This window comes from Macaca nemestrina, chromosome Y (genome assembly GCF_043159975.1).
Source record: "Macaca nemestrina isolate mMacNem1 chromosome Y, mMacNem.hap1, whole genome shotgun sequence".
Lineage (NCBI taxonomy): Eukaryota > Metazoa > Chordata > Mammalia > Primates > Cercopithecidae > Macaca > Macaca nemestrina.
The window spans coordinates 4,596,385-4,616,538 of NC_092146.1; the positions used below are offsets into that span (position 1 = coordinate 4,596,385).

At 37.0% G+C, this 20,154-nt stretch overlaps 1 protein-coding gene across 6 annotated transcripts in view; it reads right to left on the minus strand.

The window, feature by feature from the left end:
• Window positions 1–20,154, minus strand: part of LOC139360952 (ubiquitously transcribed tetratricopeptide repeat containing, Y-linked) — a 215,591-nt gene that overhangs the window by 8,689 nt on the left and 186,748 nt on the right. For all 6 annotated transcript variants that reach the window (XM_071089429.1, XM_071089428.1, XM_071089427.1 and 3 more), the window contains one exon: window positions 176–302. In XM_071089429.1, the coding sequence (XP_070945530.1) occupies window positions 176–302 (127 nt within the window). The remainder of the gene's footprint in view (window positions 1–175; window positions 303–20,154) is intronic.

Here is a 20,154-nt window from a genome sequence, read left to right on the forward strand (position 1 = left end):
CTACTAATATATCTAGTTAGTGAAATATCAGATGAGAACTTAGCCTAATACTTTTAATAGTCAATTTCAATCAAAAGCATAACATCAAAGTATAGGTAAATTTAAAATAAAGCAACAACATTCAAAACCTAGAGAATCCAAAACAAAACAACTATCAGTAAAAACAGTTACTCACCTCACAAATGCTACAGTAATGAGCTGGTTCATCATTTGTTCGCCCATGCCATATAACCTCTTTTCCTGCTGCAACAAGAGCTTCTCTCAATGTCTGACATTGCTTCAGAATTTTCAAAAGACAATACCTATTGTGGGAAAAAATTATTTGTGAGAGTAACTAAATACTGACTATTGTTACATAAAAGGTATACCAATTAGAAACAACTTTGAGAATCTGGGTTCTTAAGTCTATTCACATGGTAATTTTTCTTTTCCTCAAATTTGCAAATGTGCACACTGGACGATGACAATATTAAAATATTTAAAATTGAGAATAACTGACATTTGATTATAAAAATGCAATGATCATAATCTACAATAAACTCATCCCTAATTAAAGGTATATTCTTTATTTGGGCTCTAATTTGGACAAGTAAAATAACTTTTGTAAGAGTCAATTTCTTCAACTTTGAAATAAAAGTTCTGAATTATAGGTTGGAATTTTTATGATTACAGGAAGGCAAGAAGGCTGCCTATACCCTCACAAGCAGTGTATTTATATAATAGATTTTAAAACTTTGACACCACAGCAGATAATTATCTACGAATATGGTCACTATGAGATACAAAGTTAGTTCCAATATAAGAACAAAGGAAAAACAAAAGAGTATTACTTGCTGAATTTTAATTTGAAAATCGTATAGTAGAATCCTTCATTATTATTCACACTAACTTTTCTTATAATTTATAGTTTTCCTACACATACTTGTGAGGATAACAATATATTGTATATAATTACAAATACTGCTGATTTTCCTGTAATTTGCTGTCACTGCTCAAAACTGTCTGCTAAAGTTCCTGCAAATCTAAGTTTTTCAAAGCAGAGGTGGCATAGGTGATACTCTGAGGTACATTTCAACTCTAAACTTACCTCAAAAAGCATGATATGAGTTTAATAAAAATGCCATTAACACCATTTGTAAACATACAACCTCCTGGAATCAGGAGGCTTTGTGCTAATTTGGAGCTTGCTGCTCTATTACACTAAAGATATTGACTTGAAACCATCATTATAGGGATTACAAACCAAGTATTTAGGGGGAAAACAATCATACTATCAGTACATAAAATTATTTTCCACATCTGTTTATTATCTTTCTTTCCCATGAGTGTAACCATCATGGGCATGACGCTTTATCTGTTTTGGTTTTGTAAACTGTTGTGGGACTAAATAACAACAGTTAAATTTTACAATATACATTAAGCTTTACATAAATTTAAATTTACATACAATTTTATGATATACATTAATGGCAGATTTAATTTCCTTAATTTATATTTTCTTGCCATTTGTTGCTTGCCAGGTACTAGTTATGTTTCTTTTCTTTACTTTTTAAATCAAAATTCCTATAAGTAACCCTGGGGCAAACTCATTAGGGATATTATATACAAAATATGGAAACATTTAAAAACATAAGACAAGTACAGCAAGATAAGCCTAACATGGCCTGACAAATTCCTTAAGTATAATATAAAATACATAATTTTCGGTTTGCTGTTAGCAATTATGCCTATTTAGAAACAAAGCCATATTTTTGTCTATATTTGAATTTCACCAGAGCCTTATTGTGAGTTTTTGTATGTCTGAAAGAAGTGCCAGGGGAGACAAGTAAAAAATTCAGTTCATGTCAACAAGTAAGAATATAAACCACACTGGATCTGTAGCATCTACTGATGTCTTCCTCTCATCCTTCTCCTACATGATTTCACTTCTGGGTACAGGGATATTACTGCATATATTTTCAAAACAGTGCTTCAAAACATGTCATATTTCACAGGAAAATAAGCTTCAAATTTTATGAAATTGTGTTTTTTGCAAATTCAACCATGTTTCCAAATGAGAAAATAAAGTGCCACAAAGACGTAGCAATCATGAAGGCTTAGTACCAGACACAAGACATGGAATTGGTACATTAGATATGCCACATAATTCTCTTAACAGCTCAGTGCAAGAAGCATGCATACCCATTTTACTAACTGGGAAATGTGGGGGTCAAAAAAGGAAAGTTTGCATGATGTTATAAGGCTATCTGATTAGGGATCCAATTTCCTACATAAGCAAGCTCACTCTTACTATGTCTTCCATACTCTCTTCTGCTCACCATTTGTCAATTTTTTTACCCACTCATCCCACCACCCTGTGCAACTGTCTTTCATGAAGATAAAATCCATGGGGCTAAAAAACCATTATGTTCCCCCAGACAATGAGGGTTAGTTTTTTCTTTTTTTTGAGACGGAGTTTAGCTCTTGTTACCCAGGCTGGAGTGCAATGGTGTGATCTTGGCTCACTGCAACTTCTGCCTCCTGGGTTCAAGCAACTCTCCTGCCTCAGCCTCCCAAGTAGTTGAGATTACAAGTGCCCATCACCACGCCCGGTGAATTTCTGTATCTTTAGTGGAGACGTGGTTTCACTATTTTGGCCAGGCTGGTCTCAAACATCTGCTTTGGTCTCCCAAGGTGCTCGGATTACGGGCGTGAGCCACCACACCTGTATATGAATGTATAATGAAGCGTAGTTCTGTGCAGTCAGTTTGGTTCTACTTGTTCCTCAGCAGATAAACTTTCATTTCCAATAATTCTCATTATTTTGACAATTGTACCACAGTTTTTATTACTTTATACTTAGTTTTGAAATTTCATATAAAAACGAGGCAAAACACTACAAAAGAATAATGCTTGGTTGCTAGAAGTAAACACTAAGAATGAATAGTATTTCTATAGACACTACAGAAACAAAAAGTTGAATATTATTAATATAAAAATAATAATATTGTTATTATATATTACAACAGCCATTCCACAAGCAGACTTGAATGATGGTAGAGAATTATATGCCTCAACAGTGAAATCTTAAAAGCTAACTGCCATTATATTAACAATACTGAATAACTGAACTGTGGTTGCTCCATGTTCTCATGTATTCTCCTTCAAATAAATTTTTATTCCTTACCACTTCAGAAGGCAGCAGTAGGAAATGAATAAAGAACAACAATAATTTTGAGAGGTAGAGGCTTTTATGGAGACCACATAAATGAGAATCTAATTCAATTAAATGGCAGGGAAGAATACATAGAAAGTAACAGTATTAAGGTAAAGAATATTTAAAAGATTCAACATAAATTTCAAGACTTGCTTTAATATAAACTGTTGGCTTTGTCTAATCCTTGATACAGATTTCATCCGAAGAGAACTTTCGAATTTTCTGAATGGCCTATACACAGCCACAGAAATGCAGTGTTGACATTTCTTCACTTTGCTCAATTTGAATAGATTTACGCTACAACAATTAAAATTCGATTTAAAAAATATAAAAGAAGGGAAATGAACAGGCATGTTGTGGCCTTCTGTTAAGGCATAAAACACCAGGAATACTGACACTTCTAAAAGGCAACAGGATTGAGACAAAATTACTTTAAGTTTATATATTTTACTATACTCTGCTCTGAAGTGGGAAAAAAATAGAAGCTGATAAAGCTTCTACTGCACAACTGTATTAGGAATAGGATAAAAAACAACTTTAGGAACCACAGAAGCAGTAAACTCCTAGACTTTTGAAAATCAATCTTATTTATTTATTTACTTTTTATATTTTAAGCTCTGGGATACATGTGCAGAAAATGCAGGCTTGTTAACATAGGTACATATGTGCCATGGTGGTTTGCTGCACACATCAACCCATCATTCACATTAGGTATTTATCCTAATGCTATTCCTCCCCTAATCCCTGACTTCCGACAGGCCCTGGTATGCGATGTTCCCCTCCCTGTATCCATGTGATCTCAATGTTCAACCTCCACTTAGGAGTGAGAACATGCAGTGTTTGGTTTTCTGTTCCTGTGTTAGTTTGCCGAGAATGATGGTTCCCAGCTTCCTCCACGTACCTGCAAAGGACATGAGCTCATCCTTTTTTTTGGCTGCATAGTATTCCATGGTATATATATGCCACATTTTCTTTATCCAGACTATTACTGATGGGCATCTGGGTTGGTTCCAAGTCTTTGCTATTGTAAACAGTGCTGCAATAAATACGTGTGCATGTGTTTTTATAGTAGAATAATTTATAATCCTTTGGGTATGTACCCAGTAATGGAATTGTTGGGTCAAATGGTATTTCTGGTTCTAGATCCTTGAGGAAGCACCACACTGTCTTCCACAATTGCTGAACTAATTTACACTCCTGCCAACAGTATAAAAACGTTCCTATTTCTCCACCCTACTCGTGAGCATCTGTTGTTTTCTGACTTTTTAATGATCACCATTCTATGTGGTGAGAGATGGTATCTCACTGTGGTATTGATTTGCATTTCTGTAATTATCAGTGATGATGAGCTTTTTTTCATGTTTGTAGGCTGCATACATATGTTCTTTTGAAAAGTATCTGTTCATATTCTTAGCCCACTTTTTGCTGGGGTTGTTTTTTTTTCTCGTAAATTTGTAAAGTTCCTTGTAGATTCTGGATATTAGCCCTTTGTCAGATGGATAGATTGCAAAAATTTTCACCCATTCTGTGGGATGCCTGTTCATTTTGCTATGCAGAAAAGTTATTTAGTTTAATTAGATCCCATTTGTTAATTTTGGCTTTTGTTGTCCTTGCTTTTGGTGTTATAGTCATAAAGCCTTTGCCCAGGCCTACATCCTGAATGATATTGCCTAGGTTTTCTTCTACGATTTTTATGGTTTTAGGTCTTACGTTTAAGTCTTTAATCCATCTTGAGTTAATTTTGTATAAGGTGTAAAAAAGGTGTTGAGTTTCAGTTTTCTGCATATAGGCTGGTTTTCCAAACACCATTTATTAAATAGGGCATGCTTCCCCCATTGTTAGTTTTTGTCAGGTTTGTCAAGACCAGATGGTTGTAGAGGTTAGGCATTATTTCTGAGGCCTCTGTTCTGTTCATTGGTCTATGTATTTGTTTTGATACCAGTACCATGCTGTTTTGGTTACTGTAGTCTTGTAATATAGATTGAAGTCAGGTAGTGTGATGCCTCCAGCTTTGTTCCTTTGGCTTAGGATTCCCTTGGCTATGCGAGCTATTTTTTGGTTCCATATGAAATTTACAAGTAGTTTATTCTAATTCTGTGAAGAAAGTCAATGGCAGCTTGATGGGGATAGCACTGAAGCTATAAATTAATTTGAGCAGTATGGTAATAACAATATTGATTCTTCCTATCCATGAGCATGGAATGTTTTTCCATTTGTTTGTGTCCTTATTCCCTTGAGCAGTGGTTTTGTACTTCTATTTGAAGAGGTCCTTCACATCCCTTGTAAGTTGTATTCCTAGGTATTTAACTCTCTTTGCAGCAATTGTGAATGGGAGTTCACTCATGATGTGGATCTCTATTATTGGTGTACAGGAAGGCCTGTGAATTTTGCACATTGACTTTTGTTTCCTGAAACTTTACTGAAGTTGCTTATCAGCTTTAGGAATTTGGGGCGGAGATGATGGGGTTTTCGAAATGTACAATCATGTCATCTGCAAACAGAGACAATTTGACTTCCTTTCCTCCTATTTGAATACAGTTTATTTTTTTTCTTCTCTGATCACCTTGGCCAGAACTTCCAATACTATGTTGAATAGGAGTGGTGAGAGAGGGCATCTGTGTCTTGTGCTGGTTTTCAAAGGGAATGCTTCCAGTTTTTGCTCATCCAGTATGATATTGGCTGTGGGTGTGTCATAAACAGCTCAATTATTTTGAGATAGGTTCCATCAATACCTCGTTTACTGAGATTTGTGAAGGGGTGCTGAATTTTGCTGAAGGCTTTTTCTGCATCTATTGAGATAATCCTGTGTTTTTTTCATTGGTTCCATTTATGTGATGGATTACGTTTATTGATTTGTGTATTGTCCGGAGCCGCGTGGCCCCGGCCATAGCGATAATAACTGACAACTGATGCCTGAGCTCTATACATTTCCACTTTATGCCTCCTCCCTAGATTTACTTTCTTCCCTGTTCTGCTGTATCATATGCCAGTACAAAATGGCGCTCTTCCGGGTTCTTCACCACCCATCTTCCCGCGCCCGGGAAAATGATCAACTTACAGCGCAGGCGCCATCCTGCGCTGGGGAAAATTACCAGCCGAGGGCGCAGGGGCAACATGATGTCCGACCTAAGAAACCAAAACCTACCTGGCCACGCCCACCGCAGGGCCATCATCATCGCCCTGGCCCAACCTCCACCTCTGCTGGTCTATATAAGGCATTACGCTGCCACCAATAAGCGAGACTTGATCAGGATACTGTCTTGTCTCCATTTCTTGTGTCTCTTGCCCCCTGAGTTCCCACTCCCTCTTCTAGGGTCCACATTGACGATCCCGTGGCACGGGACAGTGTATGGTGAACCAGCCTTGCATCCCAGAAATGAAGCTGAGTTGATCGCAGTGGATAAGTTTTTTGATGGGCTGCTTGATTCAGTTTGCCAGTAGTTTATTGAGGGATTTTTACCTTGATGTTCATCAGCGACATTGGTATGAAACTTTCTTTATTTCTTGTGTCTTTGTCAGGTTTTGGTATCGAAATGATGCTGGTCTCATCAAATGAGTTAGGGAGGTGTTCCTCTTTTTCTGTTGTTTGGAATAGTTTCAGAAGGAATGGTACCAGCTCCTCTTTGTACCTCTGATAGAATTTGGCTGTGAATCTGTCTGGTACTGAGTTTTTTTTGGTTGATAGGGTATTAATTAATGTCTCAATTTCAGAACTTGTTATTGGTCTATTCAGGGATTCAAGTTCTTCCTGGTTTAGTCTTGCGAGAGTGTATGTCTCTAGGAATTTATTTATTTCTTTTAGATTTTCTAGTTTATTTGCATAGAGGTGTTTATAGGATTCTCTGATTATGATTTGCATTTCTGTGGGATCAGTGGTGAGCTCCTCTTTATCATTTTTTATTGTGTGTATGTGATTCTTTTCTCTTTTCTTTATTAGTCTGGATAGTCGTCTATTTTATGGATCTTTTCAAAAAATCAGCTCCTGGATTCATGAATTTTTTAAAGGGATTTTTGTGTTTCTATCTTCTTCTGTCCTGTTGTGATCTTAGTTACTTCTTGTCTTCTGCTGGTTTTTGAATTTGTTTGCTCTTGCTTCTCTAGTTCTTTTAATTGTGATGTTAGTATGTCGATGTTAGGTCTTTCCTGCTTTCTCCTGTGGGTATTCAGTGCTAAAAATTTCCCTCTATACAATACTTTAGCTGTGTCCCAGAGATTCTGGTATGTTGTATCTTTGCTCTCATTGGTTTCAAAGAACTTCTTTATTTTTTCCTTAATTTCTTTATTTACCCAGTAGTCATTCAGGAGCAGGTTGTTCAGTTTCCATGTATTTATGGTGTTTTGAGTGAGTTTCTTAATCCTGAGTTCTAATTTGATTGTGGTTTGAGAGCCTGTTAAGATTTCCGTTTTTTGCATTTTCTGAGGTGTGTTTTACTTCCAATTATGTGGTCAGTTTCAAAGTAGGTGCAATGTGGTGCTGAGAAGAATGTATATCCTGTTGATCTGGTGTGGAGAGTTGTAGATGTCTGTTAGGTCTGCTTGGTCCAGAGCTGAGTTCAAAGTCTGAATATCCTTGTTAATTTTCTGTCTTGTTGATCTAATATTGACAGTGGGGTGTTAAGGTCTCCCACTATTATTGTCACTATTAGTGTGTGGGAATCTAAGTCTCTTTGCAGGTCTCTAAGAACTTGCTTTATAAATCTGAGTGCTCCTGTATTGGCTGCATATATATATGTTTAGGACAGTTAGCTCTTCTGGTTGCATTGATCCCTTTCCATTATGTAATGCCCTTCTTTGTCTCTTTCCATCTTTGTTGGTTTCAAGTCTGTTTTATCAGAGACTAGGATTGCAACCCTTCCTTTTATTTGCTTTCCACTTGCTTGCTAAATCTTCCTCCATCGTTTTTTTTGTGTGTGTGCCTATGTCTCTGCACGTGAGATGGGTCTCCTGAATACAGCACACTGATAGGTCCTGACTATCTATCCAATTTGCCAGTATGTGTCTTTTTAACTGGAACATTTAGCCTATTAACACTTAAGGTTAATATTGTTATGTGTGAATTTGATCCTGTAATTATAATGCTAGCTGATTATTCTGCCCGTTAGTTGATGCAGTTTCTTCATAGTGTTGACGGTCTCCATAGAATTTGGTAGTTTTCGCATAGTTGGTTCCAGTTGTTCCTTTCCATATTTAGTGCTTTCTTCAAGAGCTCTTGTGAGGCAGGCCTCATAGTGACAAAGTTTCTCAGCATTTGTTTGTTTGTAAAGAATTTTTTTTTTCTCTCCTTCACTTATGAATCTTAGTTTGGCTGGATATAAAATTCTGTGAAAATTATTTTCTTTAAGAATGTTGAATATTGGCCCCCGCTCTCTTTAGGGTTTCTGCAGAGATATCCACTGTTAGTCTGATGGGATTCCCTTTGTGGGTAATCTGACCATTCTCTGTGGCTGCCCTTAGTATTTTTTCCTTCATTTCAACCTTGGTGAATCTGATGATTATGTGTCTTGGGGTTGCTCTCTCGAGGAGTATCTTTGTGGTGTTCTTTGTATTTCCTCAATTTGAATGTTGGCCTGTCTTGCTACCTTGGGGAAGTTCTCCTGCATAATATCCTGGAGTGTCTTACAACTTGGTTTCATTCTTCCCCCATCACTTTCAATAAAATGTATGTGTGGTGTTTTCACATAGTCTCATACTTCTTGCAGACTTTGTTCATTCCTTTTCATTCTTTTTTCTCTAATCTCGGCTTCACGCTTTATTTCATTAACTTGTCTTCAGTCTCTGACATGATTTCTTCTGCTTGATCGATTCGGCTATTGATACTTGTGTATGCTTCATGAGTTCCCGTGCGGTTTTTTCCAGCTCCATCAGGTCATTTATGTTTTTCTCTAAACTGGTTATTCTTGTTAACAATTCGTCTAATCTTTTTTCAAGGTTCTTAGGTTCCTTGCATTGGGTGAGAACCTACACCTTTACTCAGAGGAGGTTGTTATTTCCCACTTTCTGAAGCCTACTTCTTTCAATTCGTCAAACTCATTCTCTGTCCAGTTTTGTTCCCTTGCTGGTGAGGAGCTGTGATCCTTTGCAGGAGAAGAGGTGTTCTTTTTTGGAATTTTCAGCCTTTTTGGGATGGTTTTTCCTCATCTTTGTTATCTAATTTTGATCTTTGATGTTGTTCACCTTCGGATGGGGTTTCTGTTTGGACGTCCTTTTTGTTGATGTTGATGCTGTTCCTTTCTGTTTGTTAGTTTTCCTTCTAATAGTCCCCTCTGTTGCAGGTTTGCTGGAGGTCCACTCCAGATCCTGTTTGCCTGGTTTTCACTAGTGAAGGCTGCAGAACAGCAAAGATTGCAGCTTGCTCCTTCCTCTGGAAGCTTTGTCTCAGAGGGGCACCTGCCAGATGCCAGCTGGAGCTCCGCTGTATGAAGTGTCTGTCAACCCCTGCTGGGAGGTGTCTTCTAGTCAGCAGGCATGGGGTTCAGGGACTTACTTGAGGAGGCACTCTATCCCTTAGTAGAGCTTGAGCGCTGTGCTGGGAGATCCGCTGCTGTCTTCAGAGCCAACTGGTAGGGAACTGTTTAAGTGTGCGCCCACAGCTGCCCCTTCCCCCAGGTGCTGTGTCCAGGGAGATGGGAGTTTTATCTATAAGCCCCTGACTGGGGCTGCTGCCTTTTTTTCAGAGATGTCCTGCCTAGAGAGGAGGAATCTAGAGAGGCAGTCTATAGCGGCCTTGTCAAGCTGCAGTGGGCTCTGCCCATTGTGAACTTCCAGAGGCTTTGTTTACACTGTGATGGGAAAACTGCCTACTCAAGCCTCAGCAATGGCAGACATCCCTCCCCAGTAATGGCAGAGACCCCTCCCTACACCAAGCTTGAGCGTCCTAGGTTGACTTCAGACTGCTGTGCTGACAGCAAGAATTTCAAGCCAGTGGATCTCAGCTTGCTGGGCTCTGTGGGCTCTACTAAACTAGAACACTTGACTACATGGCTTCAGCCCCCTTTTCAGGGGATTGAACTGTTCTGTCTTGGTGGCCCTTCCAGGCTCCACTGGGGGCATGAAAAAACAAAACAAAACAAAACAAAACAAAACAAAACAAAACAAACAAACAAAAAAACTGTAGCTAGCTTGGTGTCTGCCCAAACGGCCACCCAGTTTTGTGCTTGAAACCCAGGGCCCTGGTGGTGTAGGCACCTGAGGGAATCCTCCTGGTCTGCGGATTGTGAAGACCGTGAGGAAAGCGTAGTATCTGAGCCGACTGCACCATTCCTCATGGTATAGCCCCTCACGGCTTCCTTTGGCTTGGGGAGGGAGTTCCCTGACCCCTTCCTGGGTGAGGCAATGTCCCACTCTGCTTTGGCTCGGCCTCTGTGGGCTGCACCCCCTTTCTAACCAGTCCCAATGAGATGAGCAGGGTACCTCAGTGGGAAAGGCAGAAATCACCTGTCTTCTGCATTGATCTCACTGGGAGTTGCAGACTAGAGCTGTTCCTATTCAGCCATCTTGCCAGCCACCTCCTAGAGTCAAATCAATCTTATTTCTTAAGACTTTCTTTTAGTTGTTTGGATAAAAGAATATATGAAAAGGCATGGAATAAAAGTGGCTTCTGCATTGAAAGAAAAGCCTAAATAATGTTTTGGGGCAGAATAGGTAATCAAGGAAATGGCCGTGTTCTTGGGAAGCTACTGCAACAGGGGTGATCTTATAGCCAACACAGTAAGCCTTAGCATTTGCATTGTCATTGAGCTTATTCAACCTAAGCTATCTTCAGTAGAACTTCTCCCTCTAAAGAGCATGTACATTTTGATTTTATGTACATTTGACGATTTTACCTACCTTCAAATGACCCTTTGCTCATTTTAATACAAAAAAGCACACCCATGGGTAGAGATTTAAGATGCTAATGAGACATGTGACATATGAACAAATACCTACAGTGCAACCAGAGGACCACCCACAACATGCTTACTAGCAACATCTTTCTGACCTCCTTATGAATAATCATGTAAGATTCCCATATAGGGAGTCTCCTTCAGGGCAGGCTTTGATATCTCATACCTATGAGCAGCCCATCCCCTCTCAGGATGTCTTCTCTCTCTCTCTCTCTCTCTGTCTGTCTGTCTCTCTCGGTGTATTCTCTCTATTCTGTACCTTAATATCAAGACACTCTTTTTCTTTTGCAAAGAATTACTCTATGCCACACGTCTTTTGCTGTGTGTCTCTTGTTTAAACTATTTTAATCTAAGGAGACAAAAACCAAGGTATCACAATAACTATCAACAATTTCACTAAACATTTGATAAACCTGACAATTCTATTTGAAATACATTGTACATTCTATTCTACATAGTGTACAAGTCTGGGTGTGGTAACTCACACCTGTAATCCCAGCACTTTGGGAGGTGGAAGTCAGGGTATTCCCTGAGCTTAGGAGTTTGAGACCAACCTCGGCAACACAGTAAAACCCTGTGTTTACCAGAAATACAAAAAATTAGCCAGTGTGGTGGCAGGCACCTGTGGTCCCAGTTACTTGGGAGTCTAAGGTAGTAGGATTGCTTGAACCTGTAAGGTGGAGATGGCAGTGAACCAAGATTATGTCAGTGCACTCCAGCCTGGGTGACAGTGAGACCTTGTCTCAAAAACAAACAAACAAAAACCCTAATCTACATACTGTACATAGTGTATTCTAACCTAATCAATAACCTATTTGTACAATGATAAGACACTTAAGATGATGATGACTATGGATAGCAAGGACAACAGGCTAGAGAAATGAAGCCTTCTAAAAAGAGGTGTTTTAGAGTTAGATTTTATTCAGAGTATAGGATTAAATATACTTGAAATAAAATACACTTGTAATATTAGAATAAGGAAAAGTATTGATTAGAAATAAATATATCAAAATAAAACAATTTTAAAAGTGTAACAATAAGGGGCTTTATTTTCCTGGGCAATTGATGCACACTATAGATTCATAAATAAATATGTTAGGAAGTGAGGAAACTCAGGTATACAAAAAAGGAAGCTGGGATTTAAATACAAACAACATGGTTCTAGTGTCTATGTATCCATTACTTTGTAGTAAACTAGTTTGTTTGGGTCTGATTTTCCTCACCTATAAAAAGGAAATAATGATATCTATTTTATCATTATTTATTTATCTATGAAGAGTAAGATAATATGAGTGTTAACATAAATACAGTAAGCAGAATGACAACCACATCCACCTTCTTAACAAGGATGTCCAGATCTTAATTCCCATAATCTGTGATTATGTCATGCAGCAAGGCAAAGGATATTAAATTTGCAGATCTAAGGTATCTCATTAGCTGACTCTGAAATCTGACATAAAATTATCCTGGATTATCTGGTGGGGTCCAATATAATGGCAAGGGGCCATAAAAATAAAAGAAGGAAACAGAATAATTAATGTCAGAATGATGCAATGTGAGAAAGACATGATCAGACTTTGCAGGTTTCAAAGAAAGAAAGTGTCCATAAATCAAGGAATGTACACTCTCAAGAAGCTAGAAAACACAAGCCAACAGTTTCTTCCTTATAATCTTTTCCTTAATTTTAAGATAATAAATTTATGTTTTTTAATAAATCTGGTCAGGAAATCTGTAGTATTTTGTTAAAGTAGCAATATAAAACTATTATAATATGCAAAGGGCTGAACAATTTGTGCTCAATAAATGAGAAACATATTATCTGAACTCAATATGAAAAAGTCCTAAACACAGTTAAAATAATTACTATTATTAAAGTTTACTTTTTGAGTTGGAAAAAATTGTGGCATAAGTGCCAATTGAAACATTAGTAGTTCACACATTGAAAACATATTTAGACCACTCTCTATTCTAAGGCCCAAATAATTCCTGAAAAATCATTTAAGACATTGTTACTATTTGTTACTTTTGCAGAAAAGGAAGCAAGAATTATAGAAGTTTAGTAACTGGTCATGAGATCCCAAGACAAAGAAAGTGAAGAAACCAAGACTATATGCAGATCAGACTCCAGGGCTTAGATTTCTCACCACTGCTCTAGGCTGCTCTCCTTTTAACACTTTCCTGTGACATTAAATAGAACACCTCCCAAGTCTATCTACAAAGTCAAAGAAAAACAAATAACAGTTGTTACATCATAAGAAGCATAATGAATGAAAGTATATGTACATTTAAGACAGCAAATTTTAAAGTGAAATATAAGTAATGCTTTAAATGATAGTCAAAGGATATGTAACAAATGAACTTACGTTGATTTCTTTGGAATTGAACTGTTTAAATTTCAGAAAATTTATTTATTTATTTATTTATTTATTTATTTATTTATTTATTTATTGGCATAGTTTCACTCTGTCATTGAGGCTGAGTGCAGTGACTTGGCTCACTGCTTTGACCTATACCTCCTGGGCTCAAGTGATTCTCCCTTTTCAGCCTCCTGAGTAGCTGGGATGACCCAGGTGCATACCTGGGTAAGGAAATTTACTTTTTAACTACTAGTTTGTGTTTATGAATTCTACAATACATAATTCTTTGAGGGATCACTGAGGATGGATTTTTTAAAACTATGTATTCTAGAAAGAATGATTTCTACTCTAATTCCTGTCTGACATATTCCCCTGAATTAAAGATTTCCTAAAAGTTCACCTTTTCAGAAGAAAATGTGCTACTTACTATTGTTTTTGATTGATTTTCAAGTGGTCTCATATTTATCATGGTGCGTTAAATGGCAAATAACAAATTAACCTATTGTTGCATAACCCAAATTAATAATGTGGTTAACTGATAATAAGGTTAGGTAACCTCCTTCTAAAGTTTTTATTTTTTACTATGCTTGTCACAGCTAGTCTTATTTACTATTGTAGCAGATCACATCTGCCATTTAACTACACAAAGAAGGTCGTTTTAAATTACACTGAAAAATCTAACCAGTACCTGCAGCATTATCACTTAATTCCTTTCAAGGATTCTGTTGAAAGAAATGCTTTAATAGTAAGACATAATGAATACACAAGTCTCATGAAAACGAAGAGTCACAGAACTATCTAAAGAATATATAGACCAAAACAATACATTTCAAATATCTGAAATGATCAATGATGAATTGCAAAAAGTGAGGATTTCCTTTCACGTTCAATAAACTCATTTAAAAAAAAAATTGGAGTAGATATCTTTATTTTGATGAACATAGATAAAGGACAGGAACAAATATCTTTCCACTAAATTTTTTTTAAGCTTTAAGTTAAATTTAGTAACATCTCATAATACAAAATGAAAATTATATACTATATATAATAAACATTTTTATCATAGCAATATTGCAGCGTTTTATTTTCCTGATTATATCACAGTAATATATATAAAAATTTAAATATTTAAATATATTTTATAAAATAAATGTTACATATATAATGTTATATATATTATATATATAATATTTTCTCTCTCTTAGGGCAATTACAAACTAGTACACAGAATGCTTCAGTTAGTTTCCTGCTTTAAATCTGAAGTTCTGCATTTCCAACAGCTTTTTCTAAGATTGGTATCCAACTTCTTCAAGTTGTTACTGTCTTGAAGTGGAGTCATGTGTCACCATTATTAAGAAGTGCTTTCATATTAGAAAGATATATTTTTAAATACTTTGTCTCTAGGTATGTGATGCAGGCTACAATAATTGAGATAAGGCCGGGTGCAGTGGCTCATGCCTGTAATCCCAGGACTTTGGGAGTCCGAGGTGGGCAGATCACGAGGTCAGGAGATTGAGACCATCCTGGCTAACACATTGAAACCCCGTCTCTACTAAAAATATTAAAAAAATTAGCTGGGCATGGTGGTGGGCGCCTGTAGTGCCAGCTACTCGGGAGGCTGAGGCAGGAGAATGGTGTGAACCTGGGAGGCTGAACTGGCAGTGAGCCGAGATTGTGCCACTGCACTCCAGCCTGGGTGACAGAGTGAGACTGTGACAAAAACAAAAAACAAAACAAAACAAAACTTGAGATAAATGTCATGCTTTATAGACATTACATCATAAAATCTACAACTTTCAATCCATGTATTCCCAAGTGCTATCTTTAACCTTTCTATCTCCATTGTCTCTTTTGATTATCTCCCTAATGAAAAAATACAGTAAGAACTCATACTATCTATGTATCAACTTTCAAGTCTCAGTGCAGTGCTTTAAATTCAGTTAGCACTCAAATATTCATGAACATTGCATACACACATACAAACCACACATACACACATACATATAAAAGTAGCACTGTTGGCTGGTAAAAGTATTAGGCTGGTGCAAAATAATTGCAGTTGTTGACATTAACACATTTTCAGAGGTTGAATGATTCTGGGTAATATTTTCAATCAGAATTATAACAAAAGGTGGTTCTAATATCAAAAATAAAGTTGGGAGTAGATTTTTAAAAAATAATAATAAATAAAATAACTATTCAATGATTCCAGATCTTGTAAGTATAAAAACAAAACCCTGCAGGTGAAATAGAGCACAGATAAATATATACATGTAGTTAGATTAAAACACAAAATCAATCACAGAAGTATGAGGAAAACTTGTTTTCTCATACTTGTTTTCTTCTAAGAGAAACAAACTACCTCTGTATATGTTAGTTCAACAGTAAGACAACTGCTACCACAAAGATAATGCAACTTAAACTGAACTGTAGAAATGGAGAGCACCCATATGATGAAAGAAGACCCTCCCTGCCAACCTCTTAAAGGGGAATCTTGACCAATTGGAAAGGTTTTAGAGGATATTAAGAATAGTCATAGGAGAGTATAAAAATAACATAAATGGGATATGTTTTAAATTCATTAACACTAGATAAGAACAAAAGAGGATAAAAGCTAAGTTTTTAAAATTCAATTTCCTTCCTATCCCACCACCCAAACCATAAGTAAGTCAAATGATCTATATTTTTATAACATAACCACAACATAATCTTTCACTCAACTTCCAGTGCTACAACCTCAATCCAGGTTAGATTGTTGCATTTACTTTCTAATAGTTCTTTCTACTTCTAATCTTGCACCCGGCATTCATTTTTCATAAAGCCACAATTGCTGGATTGAAAATATAAATCAGAAGCTGTTTCCATAAAATTTCATAATAATTACCTAAAGCAGCTCAGAATTATTAAGTCTACCTAAATGTCCTGCCATTGCTTTCTCACTTAAGTAAACACCCCACCACAAATTTAATTTTACTCGTATTACCTAACAGTAACTTTGTCATCTGTCTGGAATTTTTCTCTCTGGCTGTGCTAGAATTTAAAGCATGTGGAGGTAAAAATTTTGTCTTAATATACTGTTGGATCTATTATTGCAAGGCACACTGTATGGCACAGAGTTCTAGGATTATCAAACACTTGTTGACGTCATCAATTTTGCATAAATTTGGATAGCAAATAGTATATTTTACACCAATCTGTGAATGCAGAAAAGGAAGAAAAGGAAGCAAGGAATCTGTGAATATGTTTCAAGAATTATAGCTAGAGTAATGACCGTGATGAAATTACTAACTGGCCAACCAGAAACTGTGGAATGAGAAATGCCATTATGACACTAGGTAGAAATTTGGCTGGATATTCTTTAAAATCCCTTAGAGTTTTCAAATCCAAACACAGACCAAAAATCAAATGAGTAACTAGATAAAATAGTACATAGGCACACTATACTGCCTTCACAATTTTGGTAAAATTATTTATTTTGGTGAAATTATATTTATTTATTTTGGTAAAATTATTATAAAATTATTTGTTAGAACAAAGTTCTGAATTTACATTAGGTTTTTATTTTTTAAAAAAGATAGAATTACTTTTAAAAGATACTGACCCAACAAATTTTGGAAACATGATAAATCTTCCTCTCCCTTTAACAAAATACATAGATATAGCTTTGAAAAAGCCATCCTATTAATAACAAAAATATAAGCTTAACTGCTTAATCTAAAATTCCCAAAGGGTTATTAAAAAATCACAACAGCGAGACTGTAGAATAGAAAATCCTAGCCTCCATCTGCCAACAAAAACAATTATACAGCTAGCCATGAATGGAAAAAGCTCTGAGAGAGACCAGGTGTCCAGTTAACAATCCAAAGACATACAATGGAGCAAAGAAACAAAAAAAGAAACAGAATAAATTCACAGAACGGCAGAAGAACAGTTTCATGTTTATTGTACCATACATCTCTTAAACCGCACAACTCATTTAACAGAAGACTCTTATCAGTAAGTTTCCCTCAGGGGAAAAGGACAGCAGGGCAGGCAACTAGCTTGCTCAGGGGCAGTAGTGAAGACTTGCTTCCATACTACACCCTCCCACCCTGGTGACTGAAGAGAACACCATAGCTCAGATACCTGGAGACAGCTAGTAACAGTAAAAAAGACAAGGCTATCACGTAGCAGGAGCAACCATGGTCCCCAGCAGAGGATCATACCTGTAACTGACAACCTCAGTGGCCACTGCAGCTACCATGAAACCCCTAGAAAAGGAGTGACCACCCTCTCCATGATGGCCTGTGTATCAGACACCAATGTCACTGACACCATGAAAACGACTGCATGCTAGGCCCAGCATCAACAAGTACTAGTGGGACTAAGACTTTCCTTTGTGAGGAGAAAAAAGTCAGATAACCTCAACAGCTTTCACTACCACCAGATAAATGCGGCCTTGGCTGCACAGAAACTGTGCCATTGTGCCAACCCTGAAGCCAGAATCCCTGTACTACATAAAGCTACTCCATTAAGCAGGCACCTTTGCCCATCAGTCCATAGGTTAGAAAGAAGTGATTACTCCCTCAAATGCTCAGACATCCAAAAAAGCTACAAGAAACATTAAAAATATCAAATAAAGATGAAAACAGAAAAGGAAAATAGTAATTTTTGAGTTACTCTTCCCAAAGAAATGAAGATCTACAAACTACTTGACAAGGAATTCAAAATAATCATCTAAAGATGCTCAGTGAGCTAAAAGACAACACAGACTACTAAACAGTATCAGGCAAACAATACATCAACAAAGCAAGAAATTCAGCAAAGTGACAAAAACTACGACAAACACAAAACAGAAATACTGAAACTAAAGAACATAACTGAATTGAAAAATCTTCACAGAAGATTCAGTGAAGCAGTAGAAGGACTAACTGAACTCAAACACAGATCATTCAAAATTACCCAGTCTGGGGACAAGAAAAAAAAGAAATACCCAGTGAGGAAGTGTATAGGACTTAAGGGACACTATCGAGACACTCTATGCCTCATGGAAGCTAATGAAGGAGAAAAGAAACACAAAGGGGCAGAGCCTACTTAAAATAAATAATGGCCAGATTTGGTGGCTCATGATTAGTAATCCCAACACTTTGGGACGCTGAGGCAGACAGACCATTTGAAGTCAGGAGATAGAGCTCAGGAGATTGAGCCCTACCTTGACGACATGATGAAATCCTTTCTCTACACAAAAAAGAAAAAAAGTTGTTAGGCATGGTGGTATGTTCCTGTGGTCCCAGCTACTAAGTGGGGCTGAAGTGGGATAAACACTCGAGCCTGGGAGGTTCTGGCTACAGTGAGCCCTAATCATACCACTGCACTCTAGCCTGGGTAACAGAGCAAGACCCCGTATCAAAAATAAATGAATGAATGAACGAATGAATAAAGTAGAGAAGGGAAGAAGGATATAAAACAAACTAGAGAATAAAATGCATATTCAAATTCATTATGCCCCAAAACCTCAAATAAGCTAACCATAAAGAGATCTTTGCAGGACACATTATAATTGCTTAAAATCCTGCTGAAAATAGTAAAAGAACAACCCATCACATTGAAGGGAATCAGCAGAAACTTTACAAGCCAGAGAAGACTGGGATAATATTCAGAGCAAGGAAAAACAAACAAATAAACAAACAAAAACAAAAAAACCTGCCCTCAAAAAATAATATGCTCAGCAAAATTATCCTTTAAAATTAATTAGATGTAAAGTCTTTCTCAGACACACAAAACTAAGTGAGTTAGCACGAGATCTGCCTTAACAGAAATGCTTGAGGAAGTTCTTCAAATTGAAACAAAAACACATTAAAAAGCAAAGCAAAAACACAGAAAAACTAACTCTGAATGTAAATTCATGAACACACAAAAATTAATGCAACACTGTAAAAGTGGTGAATAATTTACTCTTGATCCTAATACAAAAGTTAGAAGATTAAAATGTGCTAATATAATGTTAAAAGAGGCAAACTCTAACTTTAAAGAGCACAAAGTGTGTGTTATCTGCAGGGCAGTAAAAATGTTGTGTTTTGTATGTGATTAAAATTAAGTTGTTGTCAATTTAAAATAGAAGGGTTAACTATAAGATACTTTAGAAGGGAGCAAGAGGGCCGAAAAGGACACTCCAGTGATCATCACCCCTCCAGGAACACCAAACTGAACAACTATTCACACACGGAAGCACCTTCATCACAACCAAAACTCAGGTAAGCAATCACCGTACCTAGTTTAAGCAATCACCGTACCTAGTTTTGACACAATATTTTTCAAAAGGCACTGAAGGAGGCAGAAAAGACACTTTTGAATCACTGATACCACCCATTCCCAATCCCTGTCAGTGACTATGTTGAGCAAAGAATGTGTGCTTGGGGGAGAGAGAGCTGCGATTATTGGACTTTGCATTGAAACTCTGCGCTGCCTTGTCTCAGTGAAAAGCAACATGAGGAACAAAATCTCTGTCTTGTCTCAGTGAAAAGCAATATGAGGTGTCACTTTGCCGGCACCCACTGGGTGAGCATTTAGACAGATCTAGCCAGAGAACTGTCCTTCACAGCAGTCAGAACCTGAGTTCTAGCTGGTCCCATCAATACGGACTAATGTGCTCTGGGGTACTAAATGAACATAAAAGTCAGTATCTGCCACAAAGACTGCAGTTCTTAGGCAAGTTCTAGTGCTGTACTGGGCTCAGAGC